This window comes from Rutilus rutilus, assembly GCF_951802725.1.
Source record: "Rutilus rutilus genome assembly, chromosome: 18".
NCBI classification, from domain to species: domain Eukaryota; kingdom Metazoa; phylum Chordata; class Actinopteri; order Cypriniformes; family Leuciscidae; genus Rutilus; species Rutilus rutilus.
Window position 1 is genome coordinate 27032988 of NC_140231.1, and position 19576 is coordinate 27052563.

Genomic DNA, 19576 nt, shown 5'->3' on the forward strand with positions numbered 1-19576 from the left:
TGAGTCTAGATGTTGCAAGCACTTGTCGGTACCTGCTGCCTCCATGGCCCTGTAGATGTGTCTCATTGAGAAGCCCATTTCAAGCAAGCGAACTGGGACAAACATTTGGGGCTGTTCTGAAGGACAGAAATAAAAATTATTAAGTGTTGATTCAGAATATGTCTGGACTGGGCTGACTGATCCAGTCAGGAAAATATGATTCATTAATTATTTATAAAATATCTAAAGCAGGCTGAGGACTTGGACTACAAATTCAATTATTATTCAATTATTAATTTATTTTTATCATTTTATATATTATATTATATTATATTATATTTTATTTTATAAAGGTTATATTTGAAGTAAAAAAAAAAAAATGCCCAAGATCATTTTTCTTAGTCACTAATCAAATTTGTGATATATTATATATATAAATAGATAATATGAATTTCATAATGCCTAATCTTATTTGAAGTTTTATTTATTTATTTGTCAATTTACTTTTCACTCAGATTATGCTGATAATATAATTAAATATATTAAGAATCATATAGAAATATTTTGTAATATATTATATTAATTATTACAAATATATTTATTTATTTACTTTATTATAATAACAATATTTTCATAAAAAATTGCATAAAAATATAAATATATGTATAGAAGCAATTGGTCTTGTAATGCATTGTGAGATTCAAGGTGCCATTTAACTGGGTGTGAAAATGCACAAAAAAGCAAACACATTTCTTGCAATCAGTGAGTAAAAAAAAAAAAAAAAAAAAAAACCTTCCTAAGCAAGACACAAGTGTAAAACATGCACTGGCCGTCAGGGTTAAGTTAAAGGAAACTTCTCAAATTCCGGTGCTACATAAACCAATCTTGATGTTAGTTTAAAAAAACAATTAAATAATCACAGGAACATCATCTGACCAGATAAACCATGTCCATGGACACCATATGCTAGACATCCACTTTTACTAGTCCCTTATATTCCAAGAGTTTGTCTGGACATTATGAAACCTGCGCTGTCAGTCTTACCCACGGGGGTCCTGGTCTGACCACAGGGCTCCAGGAAGCTGGTCTGCTGCTCAGTGAAGCCCTCACAGGACGCTGAGCTCGTCAGGCTGAGCCCGGGGGGCAGAACCGGACTGTGGACAAGACCTGCCAATGTGGGAAAACGGGCCAGCACCATCCGCCTAGAGGAGCCCAGCCACACACACATGCACACACAGACACAGGAGAACCGCTAGCACCAGCTCTAGAACAAACATTCTGTTGAGCGCGTGTTATGTTGAGATGTTAAATCACCCTTGTGTCATTAAGCCATGCTCAGACACTTGAGGTTAAGAGAGGAGCATGTGTTTGTGGGGTTATAACGCACACAGCCACAGCTTTACACTCACACACTTACCTGTATTCTCATTCACACTCTCAGTAACCTGTGTGAGTGTCTCAGACGACAGCGATCTGGAGTGAGAACATCCAGACACGTCAGAGAGTTTACAGTGTGTGTGTTAGACTGAAACTCTTTTCATGTCCCTTTGGCTTTGTCTTCAAACTGACAGTGAATGGCAGAGTAATTACAAACTGTACACATTTTAAGTGCCAGAACAATCGCCATTGAGGAGATGTTACAGGAGATGTCATCATTAAACTGCCATTACTTCATAGTACTTCATAATTATTTCACTAATTCATAGGTTCCTTTAAGGCCAACTCAAACTGCACCGACAGACGGCGACAGACACGTTCATCGGGTTTTGGCTGTTGGAGCTTGTTTTCACTGATTAAACATGTTGAATCGGCACTTGTCGGTCTGAGAAGTGGTGGAATCTGGTGATGGTCTACGTTTGTGGAATATATTATATTATTGCTTAATATTTTCTATTCTATTCTATTTTATTACATAATATGGTGACACTAATGGTGCAGATATTGTTCACTTCACATTTGAGAGCTCACTGCAATGAGATCATATAGAGAATAAATTGCAACGGGATCAAAGAGAAACTCACTGGAGCAGGTTGATGGGCAGGAAAGGGTTAAAGTTGTCCAGGCCGTCAGCCTGCAGGGCGGTGAGGAGGGAGGCTGTGAGGTCATTGGTGGAGGGTGAAGCTGACTGGCCGAAGATGGCGGTGCCCTCAGAGCCGTTGCTGTAAAGCGAGACTGAACTGGAGGATTTGGACACTGGCTGAGAGGAAGAGTGACCCCCTGAATCTATGTACATAAGCACAAATGAATTAATAAATACACAAGAAAACAAAGAAATTAAAAATATATCTGTTAGAATTATTATCATTATCATCATCAGCCATTATTATTACAGACTTTTACTTTTCTAAGCTAAATGAAATAATACAACTACTGCTACTATTAATAATATTAATAAATGAAATGAAATTATATTATATTAATTCTATTAAATTATCTTGGTATAGTAGTTATATACAGTATATATACTAGGTATATATACTTGGTATAGTAGCTATATATAGATATATATACACACACACACACACACAGAATATATATATATAGTGTGTATGTATATATTAACTTACTGTTATTTTTGAACAGTAAAGGTGGTAAACAACTGAATAAAGCACATTCAGCATTTCAGCTTGTTCACATGTTCATGCAAAAGCAACAAACCTTTGTGTTCCTTGCTTCCATCCTCATGCAGTCTGTTCAATGCTCCTTTAAAGATGATGATCTGGGCCCTCTCGAGGTCTGATAAAGCCATGGCCTGTTTAATGGGACAGGGTCTGACGGCCCACTTCACCATGCTCCGCACCACAAACTGCAGCACAGAGCGCGTTTCGGCATTCTCCTCCCCACCGGCAGAGGTCCTCGCTGGGTCAGGGCTAGTTACGCTGACCCCTGCATCTGATTTGGGAACCAGGAGAAGATCCGTGAACTTCCCGCAGCTCAGAATGACAGCCAGAGATTTTAGCGCCCCCAAGAGGAGGTAGGAAATGCGGACTGCGCGAAGTTCCAAAGCAAAGAAGTCCACCCTGGGTTGGAGTGCAAGTATTGGTGGACAGGGGGCGCCAGCACGGTCCTCGTTCGACTGTGTGAGGGTTCTGAACATGTCATCTTGGTTCTCCTCTCTCCTCTCCTCTGCGTTATTTTCGCCCTCATCCACGGGACAGCTCATTCCCTCTTCGTCCATCATGATGCGAGCGATGTCCTCATCCAAACGTCTCTCCAGCTCATTACGCGGACCGCCCTCTGAGCTGATTCGGTTCCTTGGCAATGCGGATGATCCGGAAGGAAGCTCCTGCTCATCCAAGATGCCGGTCATCAGGATGAGGTCGAACAACACCGATGCTTTGAGGCCACGGCAGCGGGACACGTCCAGCTGGGGGATGTCACACGGCTCCAGGGAGGAAAGAGGCGTGTCGCTAGGTGACCAAGAATTCAGGAAGCTTTGGGTTAGTGGGACCACAGCAGGTCACAAGCAGAATGAAGATGAGGAGAGGAGTGAGAGGAGGGGGGCAAGACAGAAATAAAAGAGTGGAAAGGAAAGGATACCATGATTAGAAAAAAATGAAGAGGACAAAAGACAATACAAGAAAAGGGAAGTGAAGAAATCGAAAAGGAAAAAATGCATGCAACTGGCAAAAAGAACAGGACAGATATAACATACAAAATATACATAAATTACAATGGCAGAAGCCAATGACAGTGCTGGAGAACATTATATTTTACTCTAAAACAAGGGTTTTAAAACATTTTGACGCCAAGAACTAAAATAAATAATAATAAGAAATAAATAAAATAAAATAAAATAGCCAAATAATTATACTGAACTTGGTAAAGGTGTTGAAAATATATTGTGTTAAGAATAAGACACTTGATATCTTCAGTTATGGTAACACGTAAATAGTAATTTCATAGTCTTGTTTCTCTTAATTTCTTGAAACTAGATTTAAACCGAGCATTTTCACTGCAAACTGAATTAAAAATAGGGCAAAGGAAAAAAGTTTTTTTTTTTGTGTCAGCTTTTAAGAATATTATCACATTGGTGTGATAGGCTCTTACTCCCTAATTTGATATTACAACATATTAAAATAAAACCTTTAAATTATTTGCATGTCTGTAAGAGTGCTGTATATGTGTGCTTACCTCACAGTAAAATCGGTCTCCTCCCACTGAAGCTTAGCCAGGGGGCTTCCGTCTTTCAAGACCCCGAGCAGGGTGGCCCGTCGACCGCTGGGTTTGTGCAGGCAGGTCCCCCCGGCACGGAGACCGCTGTCCACCCCTCCGATGAGAGCCATGACAGGCCAGACCTCAGTGCACAACATGCTGAGCTGGGCGTCAGAGAGCCCCGCCGGGCCAGAGAAGTGGTCTGTCGACATCCCGACATCTACCCAAGCAGAGCAACTCTCTCTGTTCACCCTACATTTCTCTTCAGACTCATTACTGGCACGACCTGCTGGCAGAGGACGGAATACACAATATATTAACCTTTAAATGAGACCTCTGTTCTTCATTGTTTTAAATCATCCTTTGTCTCATGGATATATTACTGTTGACCTGCACTTATTGTTTTAGAATTACATAATTAGTGTACAAACTCAACCTTTGTTTTGTGTAGATAGATAGATAGATAAATAGAACTGACCTATCTTGCCATGTCCCTCCCTCATGAGAGGGTTGATGAGCTGTAGTTTGTTCAGCATGTGCTGGTTGATATGTGGAACCCAGTCATCGTTCACGTACAGTCGTCTTAGCAGCTGAATTGTGGACTCCAGCAGAACCGTGGCCCGCGGGCTGCAAAGTGGCTCTCCTGGTAAAAGATCGCTAGGCATGCCACGCATCTGCAGGTCACACAGCGCCACCTAAAGGCCAGTGGAGGAACAAGAGGCTTTTGTAAGTTTAGAGTTGATTTGTAGAGATTTGCTCATTTATTTTTAGCAAGCTTATTATGGATTGTGTTTGCTTAAAATGGGCTCTTTAGTGTATATGTTTAAGAGACGGACCTTTTCTCCTGGGTTACTGCTGTAGAACAGAACACAGGGGTAGAGTTCTGTGGCATCCACTCCTTCAAACGCCAGCTTGGGCTCCTACACACACATAAAAACAGTTAAAGTACTTTGTAACTCAGTTGGCCCATAAATTTACATTTCAAGTTCATTAGTCTTTATATATTATTATTTTATTTATGTGTGCAAAATAATTTTCTGCAGTAATACAGCTTAACCTATAATATTCCTTAAAATTTGTCAAAAAACTATAAAACTAAATTACAATTTGCAATTGAAAAACTAAAGTATTTTTTGACTTTTGAATCAATATTCATTTTTATTTCATGTCATCTTTAAGTATAACTACTGTAGCTTCTAAATCAAGCAACACTTTGTGTGATGGCAATTATAATCCATATGCTATTGCGAATTGTACCTTACATTGTTTAGCTAAGTGGGAAAGTGCTCTTATCTCATCAACACGCACTGACCCTGTTGTTTTTGGCGAAGGAGATAGTTCTAGCCTCCATGTCTAGGATGCAGGTTATTGTGTCGCCCTGGGTGAAGGAGGGCAGGGCTCGGCCCAGTTCTCCTCCATGATACAGGCTACCGCTGTAGGCCCGGTACAGCCACATGTCTGTGGTGGTGCGATGGTTGTAGTCCCGGATGGGCCATCGGGACACTCCGATACACGTCCCTTCATTTCCCCTGTTCTCCTTAGTGATGAAAAACTAAGATATGGAGACAAAAATCACATTAGAACATGAACCTGTAAAGAACACCAGTGACTGTATTTTGCATTGGTACCTTCCAGATGAAGCATCCAGATGTGATGGCAGTGGTGGCCAAACCGTACCCTTTCCCCCCCGATCCATGAGATAGTACATTTCCACTCTCCAGAGAACAACAGATCAGTTTATGTGGGTCAAAAGAGAAATCACCAATAGGAATACATTCATCTTCACTTCTGCTGTCCTGGAAGACACATAAGCACATATAAAACAACCCAAAATCAATGAACACAAATACAAGTGTGTAAAATGTGTGCGATGGACACATAGAGATTAAATACCCTATTTATATTATCGGAAGTTCTCTCTTTTTCTAATTTTTTTCTCAGGGCCACAGGTTCCTCCCACATGTACTTGGACAAAAGGCTAAATAACTGATCCACAATCTGAAACGAAACAAAAATGACATGGTGAATGCTTATTAGTCAGAATCAATCAAGAACCAATCATCCAGTGTCAAGTGAACAAAAATAAAAAAAGCACTTCCTTTCTCACCTGTTTCATGACGACAGGGTCTGAACAGGCAGGGAGAAGAGCTTCTAGAATATGGAAGGCCAGCAGCTTCGTCCGCAGGTTGTGGAGATGTGGATTTCCCGAGTTGCATTTGTATGAGATAATTGTCATCAATGGATCGATCCACTTGACAAACGCGGACACTCTTTTGGCGACCCTTAGTGACAAAATGCGCCTTAGGAAGACTAGAAAGTCAGAGAGCTGGGACTCCACAACCCTGCTGCTGCGAACTATATCTGCACCTAAAATGAAACAAAGTTGATATATAATCCAATACAACATATACCATATACCATTCAAAGTTTGGATTTTTAAAATGTTTTTGAAGCAAGTAAATTTTGCTTGTTTAAAAATACAGTAAAAACAGTCATATTGTGAAATAATATTATAATTGAAATACTTAATTTTCTACTTTAAAATATTTTAAAATGCTATTTATTCATGTGATGCAAAGTTGAATTTTCAGCATTATTTATCCAGTCTTTAGTGTCACATGATCCTTCAGAAATCATTCTAATATGCTGATTTGGAGCTTAAAGAACATTTCTGAACATTTTCTGTTGAAAACAGTTTTTTTCAGGATTCTATAATAAATAGAAAGTTCAAAAGAACAGCATTTATCTGAAATGGAAAGATTTTGTAACAATATGCACTACTGTTCAAAAGTTTGGGGTCAGTAAGACTTTTTATTCAGCAAAGATGCATTAAATTGATCAAAGGTGACAGTAAAGACATTTATAATGTAGCAAAAGCTTTCTATTTCAGATAAATGCTGTTCTTTTGAACTTTCTATTCATCAAAGAATCCTAAAAAAAAGGACATTGGAGGCCTTGTGTCAGATTTCCTCCTTCCTGTCAGAGATGGAAGAAAAGAGTGTCAGCTTGCTAGCGCCCCCACGTTTCCCAGGCCTCCTGCAGTCAGTGCACAACTGTTTTCAACATTGATAATAATCAGAAATGTTTCTAGAGCAGCAAATCAGCATATTAGAATGATTTCTGAAGGATCAAGTGACACTGAAGACTGGAGTAATGATGCTGAAAATTCAGCTTTGCATCACAGGAACAAAATACATTTTAAAATATACTAAAATAGAAAGCCATTATTTTAAATTGTAACAATATTTCACGATATTACAGGTTTTAGGATCAAATAAATGCAGTCTTGATGAGCAGAAGAGACTTCTTTTAAAAACATAAAAAATTCTTACTCATCCCAAAACTTTTGAACGGCAGTATATAAATAGATAAAATAAATGTTATATGAATAAACAAGTCTGTTGAAACAGTAACAACTACAGTAATACTACACAAAAGAACACGTAATCTTGTGTTGTAATGACTCACTGTCTTGTTTGGATGTTTCTTCTTGGATGTGTTCTGTAGAGTCACTCTCTAGCACCTCCTGCTGGTGGACTGCATGTAACAATCCCTGAAGTTGCTGGCTCATTACATCCATGAGAGCCTGGGACACGTCCAACGGCAAGGTCTCTTCACAGGAACTGCAGAAACACACACACATTAACTGCAACTGTACAACCTGGATTATCTGTAGCCACGTGCTGTAGCATGCGGCCACTCATTATGGCAGAAGTAATGTTTGCTCATACTAAAGCTTTTAGATGAAATTATGTTTTGAAATTTCTAATTTCTAATTTCTTTACTATGCAAAACTGTTGCATAAAAGCAATATTATGATGTTAACATGAAGAATGCTTTGAACGTGATTATTTAAGGCAGCAGTTTTCAAAGTGTGAGGGCATATTATGGGAGGTGTTTTCTCGTTTTGTATTTAATTATCAGTTTATAATCTCACCTGGCCGCTATGGCGAATATCTGCAGGAGTCTGGCAGCGGCCAGCTTCACCGCCCCACCGAGCTGCATGTGACCCGACATGGAGGCGGCCAGCCAGCGCTGGTTCACCAGCACACAGGTGTTATCAGTCAGTGTGGACAAGATCTCCAGCACTCCACATTTAATAATCACTACCAGATCCACCGGCTGATAGTGGAAGTTCAGAGCAAAGACTGTAGCTAACAGCAGGTGCTGATAAGAGCCTGAAATGAGACAAATCTATGTTAAATCACTAGAGTAATACTGTGCCAAACCACAAAATGCAGTCAAGCTCAATTTTAACCACAAATCAACATCACAAATTCATATCATTGCCCACTGTTGAATCAATAAGAAATGATAACAATAAAAACAAAATAAACTAAATTACTATTAGTAATCACTAATACTATTGTTACTATTATGTTTAGTTTATTATTTAGAATTTGTATTAATATCATCAAGATACATTGTAAAGTACAAGATAGTTAATTTAAATTGAGTTAATATTATTTACACAGTTTGTATATGATCTACTCACTAATTACAAGAATAAAATATAGAACAAATACAATTAAGTAAAACTAAATTAGTAAAAAAAAAAAAAAAAAAGCCAATACAAAACATTTAGTTCAAATGTAACCAATATTATTTACATTATGTTTTATAATATTTATTTATATTGTTAATTTGAAAAGTAATTGAAGTATGAAGTTAAAAAAGTTAAAATTAAGTATTTATATAAAAAGAAAAAAAAAATCTATGAAACGATACAAAAAATATTTAAGTTTAGCTGGCTTAAGAAATACAAATTTAATGTTTTTTTTTTTGTTTGTTTAGATAAATTCTGCATGCGTGAATAAAGGCCCCGATATTCTTCAAGCGAAATCTAATAACAAACTGATGTGACGTCATTTAGAACAAAATCAGGCCAAAATGAACTTCGTTTTGGGAGTTTGAAACAGCTTGCCAAAGCGAACTTTCCGGAAATGTTTGCTACGGCTGGTCTACACCTTTGGACTACCATTGGTCCATGGCGATTATGGGCCGCCTTCTTTCACATGGAATTCTTTTCATTTCTCTTGCTCTGTCCGTCGAGTTCAGACGTCCACAAGTGAAGACTTGAACACACTGGAGAGCCGCTTTATAGCAGAAAATGAAGATGTACTTCTGATGAAACGAGACACTGACACTGTTTTTCATGTTTAATACGGTAAAGCTGCTGGTTTGGGTAGACTGCTACAAGACTGCTTGTAAGCAATCTATTGTATAAACAGCTACATAAATAAACGTGGCAGGACTTTACAGAGTGCCGAATTGCAGAGCTCATGCAAACATATCCACATTGCTATGATCAGATGCTTTTCTTATGTTTTATTAAAAAAACGCTTGCTGTTTTCTCAATTGTGTTGTGTTTATTTTGTTATTGAGAGGAAAGCGTGCAGCACATTTTTTCATATTGATCTAAACGCCGCTTTCAGCAGTGTGGGCGGTGTCGGATGTTCGAAAACAGTATATATCTGCTCACATATAACCAGAGAATGAAAAAGAACTGCGCCCGTGAGTATATCGGGGCCTTAAGAAGCATTACCCACCTGCTTGCTCTCTCTCTAGCGCCACCTTCTGTCTGAGCACACGCACCAGCTGCTGATGGAGCGTGTGAGCTGCAGACTGTAACTCCCTCTGAACACTGATAGGAGCCGACTGAGTCCCAGCCTACAAAAACACAAACTAAGTCATCTAGGCATCTGCAATCATATTTTAATATGTGTTTAAGATCACAGTGATTGTGCATCTCTAATGTAAGATAGATGTTTGTGATATAAGTGCTTTTGTCTTTGCTTGCAAACAAAAGACCATTTACCCCCAAAAATGGGTGGGAGCTAATTTTTAAACCATTTTAAAAACCAGTCAGGTCACAAAATGATTTTTGTTTTTACTCAAACAAATTATCACCTCTATAAATGTTATTTCCTCATTTATAGTCATTAACAGCATGCCTTACGGTATAATGGTGAATCTTGTTGTTAGGTGCCACTGGACTGCCGGAGATCGGGGCTCCAAGGCCAAAGCAGCCAGAGAGGAACTGCAGCTGCACTGACTGCAGGAGGCCTGGGAAACGTGGGGGCGCTAGCGAGCTGACACTCTTTTCTTCCATCTCTGACAGGAAGGAGGAAATCTGACACAAGGCCTCCAAGCGCACCTGGACGGAGGGTATGAAAAAAACAGTAGTGTCTACATCTTTATTACTGTGTGAGAATATTACATAACTGTTAATACACTTATTTCTTCTGAACTTTAGCCAGTTATTGAACATAAAAATGATCTGCCATGGTTTTCCCACCTGAGCTCTTTGGTGTTGCTGTGCCATGGCTACAGTGATGGCTTTGGGGTCCGCCTGTGTACCTCCATCTTTGTCCATCAGAGAAGAGGTCCGGAGGAGGCTCCCACACAGGAAATGGAAGACTTGGCTCAGGATGGTAGTGCCACCTCCGCCCGGGCACATCGTGGTAGTAGGACTGATGCACTGCCGCAGTCGTTCCCAGGCGTCTTTCATGATGCCCAAAGAACAGAGTGGAAGGCCTAGCATGGAACAGGACTGATTAGCTCAGAGGTGTGATATTTAAGATAACTCAAATGTATGACTCCAGTATATATGAAAGGAGAGAGAGAGAGATGTAATGTGAGATATCAGACATGTGAGAGATTAAATATGTAAAATCAGATTAGATGTGTGGTATCAGATTTGTGACATTCTTCTAAAAGTTCTTCAGAAATCAGATCAAACGTGAGATCAGGCAAGCGTGAGGGAGAGATCGGGACAGGTGAAAATTAAAATGGGAGAAATCAGATATGAGAGATTATTCTTTTAAGAGATCAATTATGTGGAATATGAGTAAGATGACTCAGATCAGACATGTAAGATGTAAGATGTGTGAGATCAGACATGAGAAAACAGAAATGAGATTATTTATGTGAGATGAAACACATGATATATTAAAAATTAGAGATAAGATGTAAGATTAGACAGGTGAAAATATGACATTTTACAAATCAGATATTAAAGATCAGGCATTTAAGAGATCAATTATGTAAAATATGTGAGATCAGACATGTAAGATATGTGAGATCAGAAGTGAGAAATTAGAAATAAGAAAATATGTGAGATGAGACACGTGAGAAATTAGAAATGAGAGAAGACAGGTGAGATCAGTTATGTTAGATGAGATATGAGAAATTAGAAACATGAGATCAAATATCAGACATGTGAAAAATCTGCTATGTCAATGGTCTGACGTGATATCAGATGCAACAAATGCACTATGTGTGAGATCAGATATGTAAAATGTGAGAAACCATGCATGTAATATCAGATATGTTATAGATCAGTTATATTAGATGAGACATAAGATGAAACATGAGAAATTAGAAACGTGAGATCAGACCCCTGAGATCAGATGTCAAAAATAGATGTCAAAAATCTGACGTGATATCGGACAGAAGAAACAAATGAGATCAGATATGCAAGATGCAAAATATCAGACATGTGAAATCATACATGCGAGATCAGATATGTGAGAGATCAGATATGTTAGATGAGACATGATATAAGACAAGAAATTAGAAACACAAAAACGTGAGATCAGACATGTTAAAAATCAAATCTGCAACAGATCCAATATGTGTGAGATCAGACATGTGAGATCAGATACATAACTTAATATGCTACAAAATACACTCACCGATTTTATTCTTGAATGACCCTGAGGAGCTTTTAGACTGATCTAGTATCTTTAAAAGAGAGACAAAACAGACCACAGATGAAAAAAACAAACAAACAAAGGCCCAAACAAGATATCAATTCATCAATATTAAACTAAGGGGAAACATGGGATGCATAAATACCTCTCTCTCACTGAATCTTCTCTCAGAGGAGGACTGTAACTCCATCTTTGTTCCTAACGCCTCATAGTAGGGTGGAGATCTGTGGAGTGAGAGATGTATCACTTACAGTAGGTTTATCCCATCCGCATGTGCAAGCAAATGTTCTGTAATTGTACTCAAACGCAGACCTTGCCAAACTGCTCTCAGTGGGCGTCTGTGACGACACAATCTCCTCTTGCCAAGCAGCTCGGACCCCCAGCAGAAGGAAGAGGCAGCGGGAGACCAGCAAGTGGCACGCCGCCGGGAAGGACAGACCCTGGTCACTGGTGCTGTGGTGGTCCCAGGGCCGCTGGGGAGGCTCCCTGTCTGGCGTTCCCGGGCTCTCAGTGCTGCTGGGTAACGTGCTAGTGCCAGACGACTCGTACACGGTCTCGTTCTGTTGGAGCTGCATGGCCTCACGGGTGGCCAGGAAACACTGCAGCACCTCTGCAGGGAACATGCAAACAGTTTGCAATTACACAATACAACACCAGAGTAAGTATTTTAGTGCAGATAATGCCACATATCAATCACAACCATGACACATCGACACTGTAAAAAAGTATAGGCTTTGGATTACAGGTAATAATAATGCTGTAAATTATGTTCAGTTTCTTGCCGATCGTTTGGCTTCACAAGACCTCAGTGTATCGTCAGGAGCTACGGGTATTAACTCTTTGCCAGGTATTAGCGGGTTTTTTTTTTAAGTTGCCATTTTTTGTTGTATAAATATCTGACCATGCAATATTTTGGGTGAACTATCCCTTTAATTCAATGTGTTACTTGCTGTTTGTTTGCAATTTTACATGCAATATTGAGTGAAAATTGTTTCAAAATAAATACTGTGACAATTTGTTTCAGTGCAATGACAACACAACCTTAAATGTTAAATATAAAATGAAAGAAACAAAAGAAAATTAGGCCTCAAGATGTGAAAAACTAAGCGAACTAAAAACCATGCAAATATCCTGTGTGAATGTCCCACTAGTCATTATAGTCAATACTTACTCTTCACTTGTATTAAAAAAAAACACAAAAAAACACAGATATATTATTATTATTACTAAATTGTTTTTAAGCATTTAATCCCAGAACAATGGCCAATAAAAGTAGGAGTGCACCACAACACTGAGATTGTAGAACAGGCCTTTTTCTGAGACAAAGAAGCCTTTGGTATATGGTCGAACAGAAGCACAGAGGGAAGAGCACAGAAAGCAGCGAGTTTACCCGGCAGGTACATACTGCTGATGCTGGGCGTCTCCTCCTCTAGGGGATCTTCCTGGTTGTGTTCAGCTGCATGGGGCGTCTGGCTGCTGGGATCTGTGTCTCTTCCCGTCTGCTCTCCTGAGCTCCCTGCCTCCTGCCTCTCCTCACTGGGGCTCTGGGAGCCCAATGAAGCCTGGAAAGGACCAAACACAAGGAGGAACAGTGATAATATTGGTTAATGTTATTTTGTTCCTGGTTGCATGAGTTTGTTTTAGAGGTAGGGGAAATTATTACAATACAAGTTTGTGACAAAAAAAAATGTTTCTAAAGAATAAGTGCATTAAATATAAATATAAAAGACAAATATATGCACTAATGTTCAAAAAAATCACTTATGCTCAACCAAGACTGCATTTATTTGATTAAAATATGTTAAAACAGTAATATCCTGAAATATTATTACCATTTAAAATAACTGTTTTCTATTTTAATATATTTTGAAATGTTATTTTCTTCTTGTCACGAAAAGGTGAATATTCAGCATCATTACTCCAGTCTTCAGTGTCACATGATCCTTCAGAAATCATTCTAATATGCTGATTTGCTGCTCAAGAAACATTTCTTATTATCAATGTTGAAAAGAGTTCAACTTTACTGATAATTGTAATCAGTTTAATGTGTCCTTGCTAATGAAATTTCTTAAATAAAAAAAAATACAAAAAACAGGATTTAAGATATAAATTACAAAGACATGTTATAACAAAAAATTAAGAAGAAATATTTAGAATTTTGCACTATTTCTAAGTCAATAATGAAATATAATTTGTGACATTAATCATGTGATATTTCATCATTTATGTTAATTTTAACTGAGACATTTAAACCCTATATATATATATATATATGAAATGTGATTTTTTTTATGTTTACCTGTTTGTTGGTAGTCGTTGTTTGGACGCTGCTTGTGTTTCCAATGCTCTCTTTATAGGACAGCAGAGTGCTGCGGATTTTATACACCACTTGATATATTTCAGTCAGCACCTCACAAGGCTCATATCTGCAGTCAAACACACACACATTAATGGACTGTTTAAATTATTGGTTCATCCCTGCTGTTGTCCAAACACTGAGGAAGGTTTATCTGGATTCATGACTGTCAATTCATATTTACCAAACTCTCACTCTCACAAATGAGTCATTATGGCTAAGGCATTTATCATGTGAGATTTCACACAGCACAGAGAGCGACAGGGACTGACACTTTAATATTCACATATAGAGCCATTCTTTAAATAGAGCATATATTCATTAAATCTGGGTCAACTAATTACAGAGTTCATTACACTATAGCATAAGTGACACGTGGGGAGGTAAAGGTGTAAAAAAGAGATCTAGGTAAAGCGAGAGATGGAGGGCGAGGTGTGGATCTCACTCACTTATCCTGCCAGTAGGCTTCATGAAGGCCAGCGTGTTTGAGCAGAACGGCCAAACTACAGCGACACGCCATCTCTAGCAGAGAGTCTCCCACTGATCCACTACTGTCCCAGTCTATAGAAAAACACACACGTCAAGGTTAATATGTAGACATGCACATGATGACAGAGGTTAATGTAACTTGAAATTACTGACTCTTATTGGTCAATTGCAGCATTCTGCAGTCAGGGCAAATGCCACAAACGGCGCAGAAACGTAAAAAATGCAGTAAATGAATATCTTGCAATGTTTTTTACCTTCTATTCATATTCTATAAACCTCAAAAAATCCTGCCTCTCTTACCTCGATTCGCTGCAAACTCCTTCATTTTCCTCCAGAGGGCGCTGGCTGGTTCTCGCGGGGAGCCGAGGGCGAGTTCCACTAGCGTTGTGTTCTCTTCTGACAGGCACAATTCAGCTATTCTCACATCCCCACAACCCACGAACACGGCCTCAGTCAGCCAACCCATTGCCCAGTCTACAGGAACATAGATGAGTATTTATTTATCTATATTTATACTTGCGTCTATGCTTTACAATACAAACAAGGGCTGCTGCCCCCTGGTGGTAGGTCATTACCCAGCTGCTCAAAGTCAATCTCCAGCCCGTTTCTCAAGAGTGGGTTACACAGCCAGAACTCTGCCGTCTTCTCCTGGATGGAAGGGGGCTGGCCCTGCAACATACCTCCCAGGCAACGGCCAATGGCAAGAGCTACAGACCTCTCCAGGTCAAGAAGCCATGCCCAGTCATCTGATTCTGGTGGCAGAATTGCCTCAGAGGTTTCTGATGCTTCTGTAACAGGAAGGAAGGGTGTGTAATTAGCAGTAATGTGCGCATCTCAGTAAATTTCTTCACAGTGTATCACTGTGATGGTCTGTCATTTGTTATTGAATACATTCTTTTTGAATCGTTTGAATGCCAAACAATTCATTAAGGTATCTGAAATGTTTTCAGAGAATGACAGAAATTCTGAATTCTGGTGCTTACCCTGTGAGGTTCCTTCCAGCTCCATGTTCTCCAGGTGTGAAGTGTTGGGCAGGTAACAGTTGAGCTCGTTGAGATGTTCAAGCAGAGAGAGCAGGTGAGGGAGGAGGGGTTTGACAACAGCCAATGGCAGCAGGAGGAGAGAGTACATCACCTGACACAGCAGACTGCCCGCCACCGAACCAAACAGCACAGCTACAGAGAAACAGACAAACAACTCAATACACTGGGGATGGATGGATGGATGGATGGATGGATGGCTCAGTAAACCCCCGTTAAATAAAAACATAGTTTGGTTTTCCCCCCTGCCGTACCAAACCGTAATTTTTGTGTACCGTTACACCCCTAATGGATGGAGGGTTAGATGGACGAATGGATGGCATGTAATGTGTGTTCTTACTGTGTAGTTTCTTGATGACGTGTTTGTCCAGTGTGCTCTCCTCTAGCAGAATGGTGGATCTCCTGAAGGTCTCGGCAGCGTATGGCAGCAGCAGGCACAGGTGCTTATGTAGCAGCACTACGCTGCTGTCATCCTACACAACACACAAGCAAAACAAAAAAAATTTCTTTAAACACTTATTATGCAGGTTGCCTCCAATTCAGGGTTCTGGAACAAGAAATAAAGGGGACATATCATGAAAATCTGACTTTTTCCGTGTTTAAGTGCTATAATTGGGTCCCCGGTGCATTTTCCACCCCAGAAAATGTGAAAAGTGACAACACAGGTAAGCCTTTCTTTGCAAGCATGTCAAAAAAATAAGCCGCTCATATTTCGCTCCGGGATTTCGGAAGGGGATCTTATTATAAAATTACCGCCCCTTAATCTGCAAGTTTCCACCCACGGACCCCACAATTTGGTTTCGCAAGCGACAACAGTGTAACCAGTTCTAACGCAATGGCAAAAGTTTGAGCAAAGCATGCAAACTATTATGTCGTTGGCTCCACAGACGAGCACAGAACACTATTTAGAGTCCCAGACTCAGATGAAACGAGAAAAAAAAGGGACAAGAGGAATTTCAACGGAAATCCCCCAGAAACAGATGAATCAATGTAACTCCACAACAACTACATAAATGTATCCACTAACCATTTAGAAACGTCCAGGTGAAGTCTAAAAGTTGCAACCTCTTCCTGAGTCTCTCTGTAAGGCTGCACTCCGCTACTGGTTATTTCTGAGATTTTGGATGGGTGTGATTATTCGCGTGCTTTGTTATTGTATCTGAAGCTTGTGTAAAGGATCGTCCGTCTTCTGAACGGGGGCGGGGAGCAGCAGCTCATTTGCATTTAAAAGGACACAAAAACGCCGCGTTTTTTCCTACACCCAAAAAGGGGCAACTTTGACAAGCTATAATAAATAATCTGGGGGGCATTTTGAATTGAAATTTTACAAACACGTTCTGGGGACACCATAGATTTATATTACATTTTGTGAAAGGGGGCATAATATGTCACCTTTCAGCATCTTTGACTAAACAGGCTCACACAACGGAATTTTATTTCTTAAAACTACAATCCGTAACCACTGCAACTGGCAGCCTGAGGGAGGGAGGTATGATATGGAGCAGGTTTTCACAGTAAATGTGTTGTTGTACCTCAGTGCCTGTGTGAATGTAGCAGTGGGCCAGCAGGTGTCTGTGAAGGGCTGACAGTAGGTGGTGGAAGTGTGATGGAGCCTCCGTCTGTTTCTGGGACTGACTGGACCGCTGTTTATCACTGTTCTTTTCCAGCTCACCAAACGCACGCTCCTGCGTGTACAACAGAGTTAATGGAAAGGAGAACATGTTATGATTTTTAAAAGTTTCCTCATAATATATTACATTTTTAATTTCATATATATCCCAAAACACCTGAGTTGATTGTCCATTTACTACACAGGTGATAAAGGCAGCCAGAGAGGAGTGTAAATGAATCAAATTAAATTATTATTATAATACACTACTGCTCAAAAGTATTATTCAGCTAGGATGCATTAAATTGATCAAAAGTGATAGTGAAACCATTTATAATGTCACAAAAGTTTTCTAGTTCCAATTAATGTTCTTTTGAACTTTCATTTCATCAAAGAATCCTAAAAATCATATCACTGTTTCCACAATAATATTAAGCAGCATTTTCAACATTGATAATAAGAAAAAACGTTTCTTGAGCACTAAATCAGCATATTAGAATGATTTCTGAAGGATCATGTGACTGGAGTAATGATGCCGAAAATTCAGCTTTGCATCACAGGAATACATTACATATTAAAATATATCAAAATAGAAAACATTTCACAATATTACTGTTTTCACTGTATTTTTATTTTTAATCTCAAATAAATGCAGTCTTTGTGAGCGACTTCTTTCAAAACTATTTGTTTTAAAATCCCACCGACTCCAAACTTTTGAACAGTAGTATATATTATAAATTATTATATTAAATATATATTATCAATTATATTTTTTCTCTATATGAATTATTATTTATATATATTAAATAATGATAATTAAAAAAAAAAAAGTGGTTTTCCAAAAGTCTAATTGTTCTAATGTAGGGGATGAATGTCAGTTTTTAAAGCATATTTCCTCTCCAAAACCAGTACAGGAAAAATCATGAAGTCCATTTCCAAAATATCTTTGGGAAAGAGGGAGTATCGCAAATGAATATGCTTACTTAATGCTTTTTTTTTATTCTTTAAATTAAATTGAAATTAAACCAAGGCTTGGAAATAGAAAGAAATCTTTTGTGCCTGTCAATCTGGACTGACCGTATAGAACCCGATGCTGAGCAGCAAGGTCTTCAGGAGGACCTCGGCCAGGTGAAGGTGGTCTGGAGCTTCTGAACTTGAGCTGACACTTCCTGTGGGGCGGTCAGGGGTGGGCGGCAGTGCCAGACCTGCACTCAGCTCCCCAGGCGAGCTGTATCCCAGCAGGGACGCCACATGACTCTGTTCCTGCAGGCTGTTCAGCACCATATCCAGCTGTAGACGCTGTAGAACGGGAAACAGAGTAATTAGCAAACATTTACTACAATAATTACATGATACGATAAAAACAACTGGAGCGCAATGGAACGGCAGGGGTTGAGAGACATAGTTTTAACTTGAGTTGTGTTCATTTGAGGGCTTTTCTCAGCAAATGTGGATATACGCGTAACAGCCGAAACTTTGATAGTGTTTGTGTATGAGTACCTGTCCTTTAGACAGGCTTTCCCAGCTCTCCGGGCCCTGAGGTAACAGAGAGTGCAGCAGCTCGGTTCTCTCCCTGAGAGGAGGCAGCAACAAAGACGCTCCGATGGACAGCGTGCTCATTACAGCCTAAACACACACACACACACACACACACACAAACAACAATTAATTACCATGGTGAAGGGAATGATTCATATACTGGCATTCTGACAGATGACTCAGTCGAAGCGGTTACACTGAACTCTTGAAGGTTGTGAAAAGTCGTGTCCTCTGCAAACTCCCTCGAAGAGAAAACAGAGCCACCGATTCCATCATCTTAGTGTTTTTAACATGTGGGCAGAACTCCAGCAGCATATGTGAGCATTCTGATTGGCTGAAGTTGTTTACTGTTGTGTAAGCCAGAAAATATAGCTTGTACTGTTGGGAGTGTGTGTTTTAAAAAAAACCATGAACATAAAATATGTCTTTTGAGATTCTGCATTTAAAAAATTCTAGATGAAAACAACCATATTTTAATATAATCCACATAAAAAAAATTAAGTTTACTTGAAGCAGATAAGTTTGTTTAAAAGTATAATAATTTGAAAATATATAATTTAATATGTGTAGTAAAAGAGTCAGAGTAGATTTTACAATGACTACAACTTCCATTTCCATTAGTATTATAGCACCAGTTTCCACAGAAGATAAAGTTTGTTCTCTTGATCGCAAGGTATGGAAATGCTCTTTATTC

The 19576-nt window shown here is 39.2% G+C and overlaps 1 protein-coding gene across 4 annotated transcripts in view; it reads right to left on the reverse strand.

The window, feature by feature from the left end:
- The window catches only part of LOC311277035 (putative E3 ubiquitin-protein ligase HERC1), a 62353-nt gene that overhangs the window by 26437 nt on the left and 16340 nt on the right, over positions 1–19576 (reverse strand). The window contains exons 13-41 of one of the 4 annotated variants that reach the window (XM_084387144.1): positions 18844–18969; positions 18421–18642; positions 17267–17419; positions 16075–16207; positions 15678–15869; positions 15270–15482; positions 14995–15168; positions 14655–14766; positions 14149–14275; positions 13240–13411; positions 12162–12459; positions 11995–12073; positions 11832–11880; positions 10433–10671; positions 10094–10291; positions 9684–9804; positions 8072–8312; positions 7603–7757; positions 6242–6501; positions 6028–6132; positions 5763–5930; positions 5447–5686; positions 4971–5054; positions 4613–4829; positions 4114–4420; positions 2638–3413; positions 2001–2202; positions 1024–1181; positions 33–116 (exon numbers count right to left, since the gene is read on the reverse strand). In XM_084387144.1, coding sequence (XP_084243270.1) covers positions 33–116; positions 1024–1181; positions 2001–2202; positions 2638–3413; positions 4114–4420; positions 4613–4829; positions 4971–5054; positions 5447–5686; positions 5763–5930; positions 6028–6132; positions 6242–6501; positions 7603–7757; positions 8072–8312; positions 9684–9804; positions 10094–10291; positions 10433–10671; positions 11832–11880; positions 11995–12073; positions 12162–12459; positions 13240–13411; positions 14149–14275; positions 14655–14766; positions 14995–15168; positions 15270–15482; positions 15678–15869; positions 16075–16207; positions 17267–17419; positions 18421–18642; positions 18844–18969 — 5605 coding nt within the window. Of the gene's footprint in view, positions 1–32; positions 117–1023; positions 1182–2000; positions 2203–2637; positions 3414–4113; positions 4424–4612; positions 4830–4970; positions 5055–5446; positions 5687–5762; positions 5931–6027; positions 6133–6241; positions 6502–7602; positions 7758–8071; positions 8313–9683; positions 9805–10093; positions 10292–10432; positions 10672–11831; positions 11881–11994; positions 12074–12161; positions 12460–13239; positions 13412–14148; positions 14276–14654; positions 14767–14994; positions 15169–15269; positions 15483–15677; positions 15870–16074; positions 16208–17266; positions 17420–18420; positions 18643–18843; positions 18970–19576 lie in introns of all 4 variants that reach the window. The other 3 variants (XM_084387143.1, XM_084387142.1, XM_084387145.1) reach the window with 3 other exon arrangements.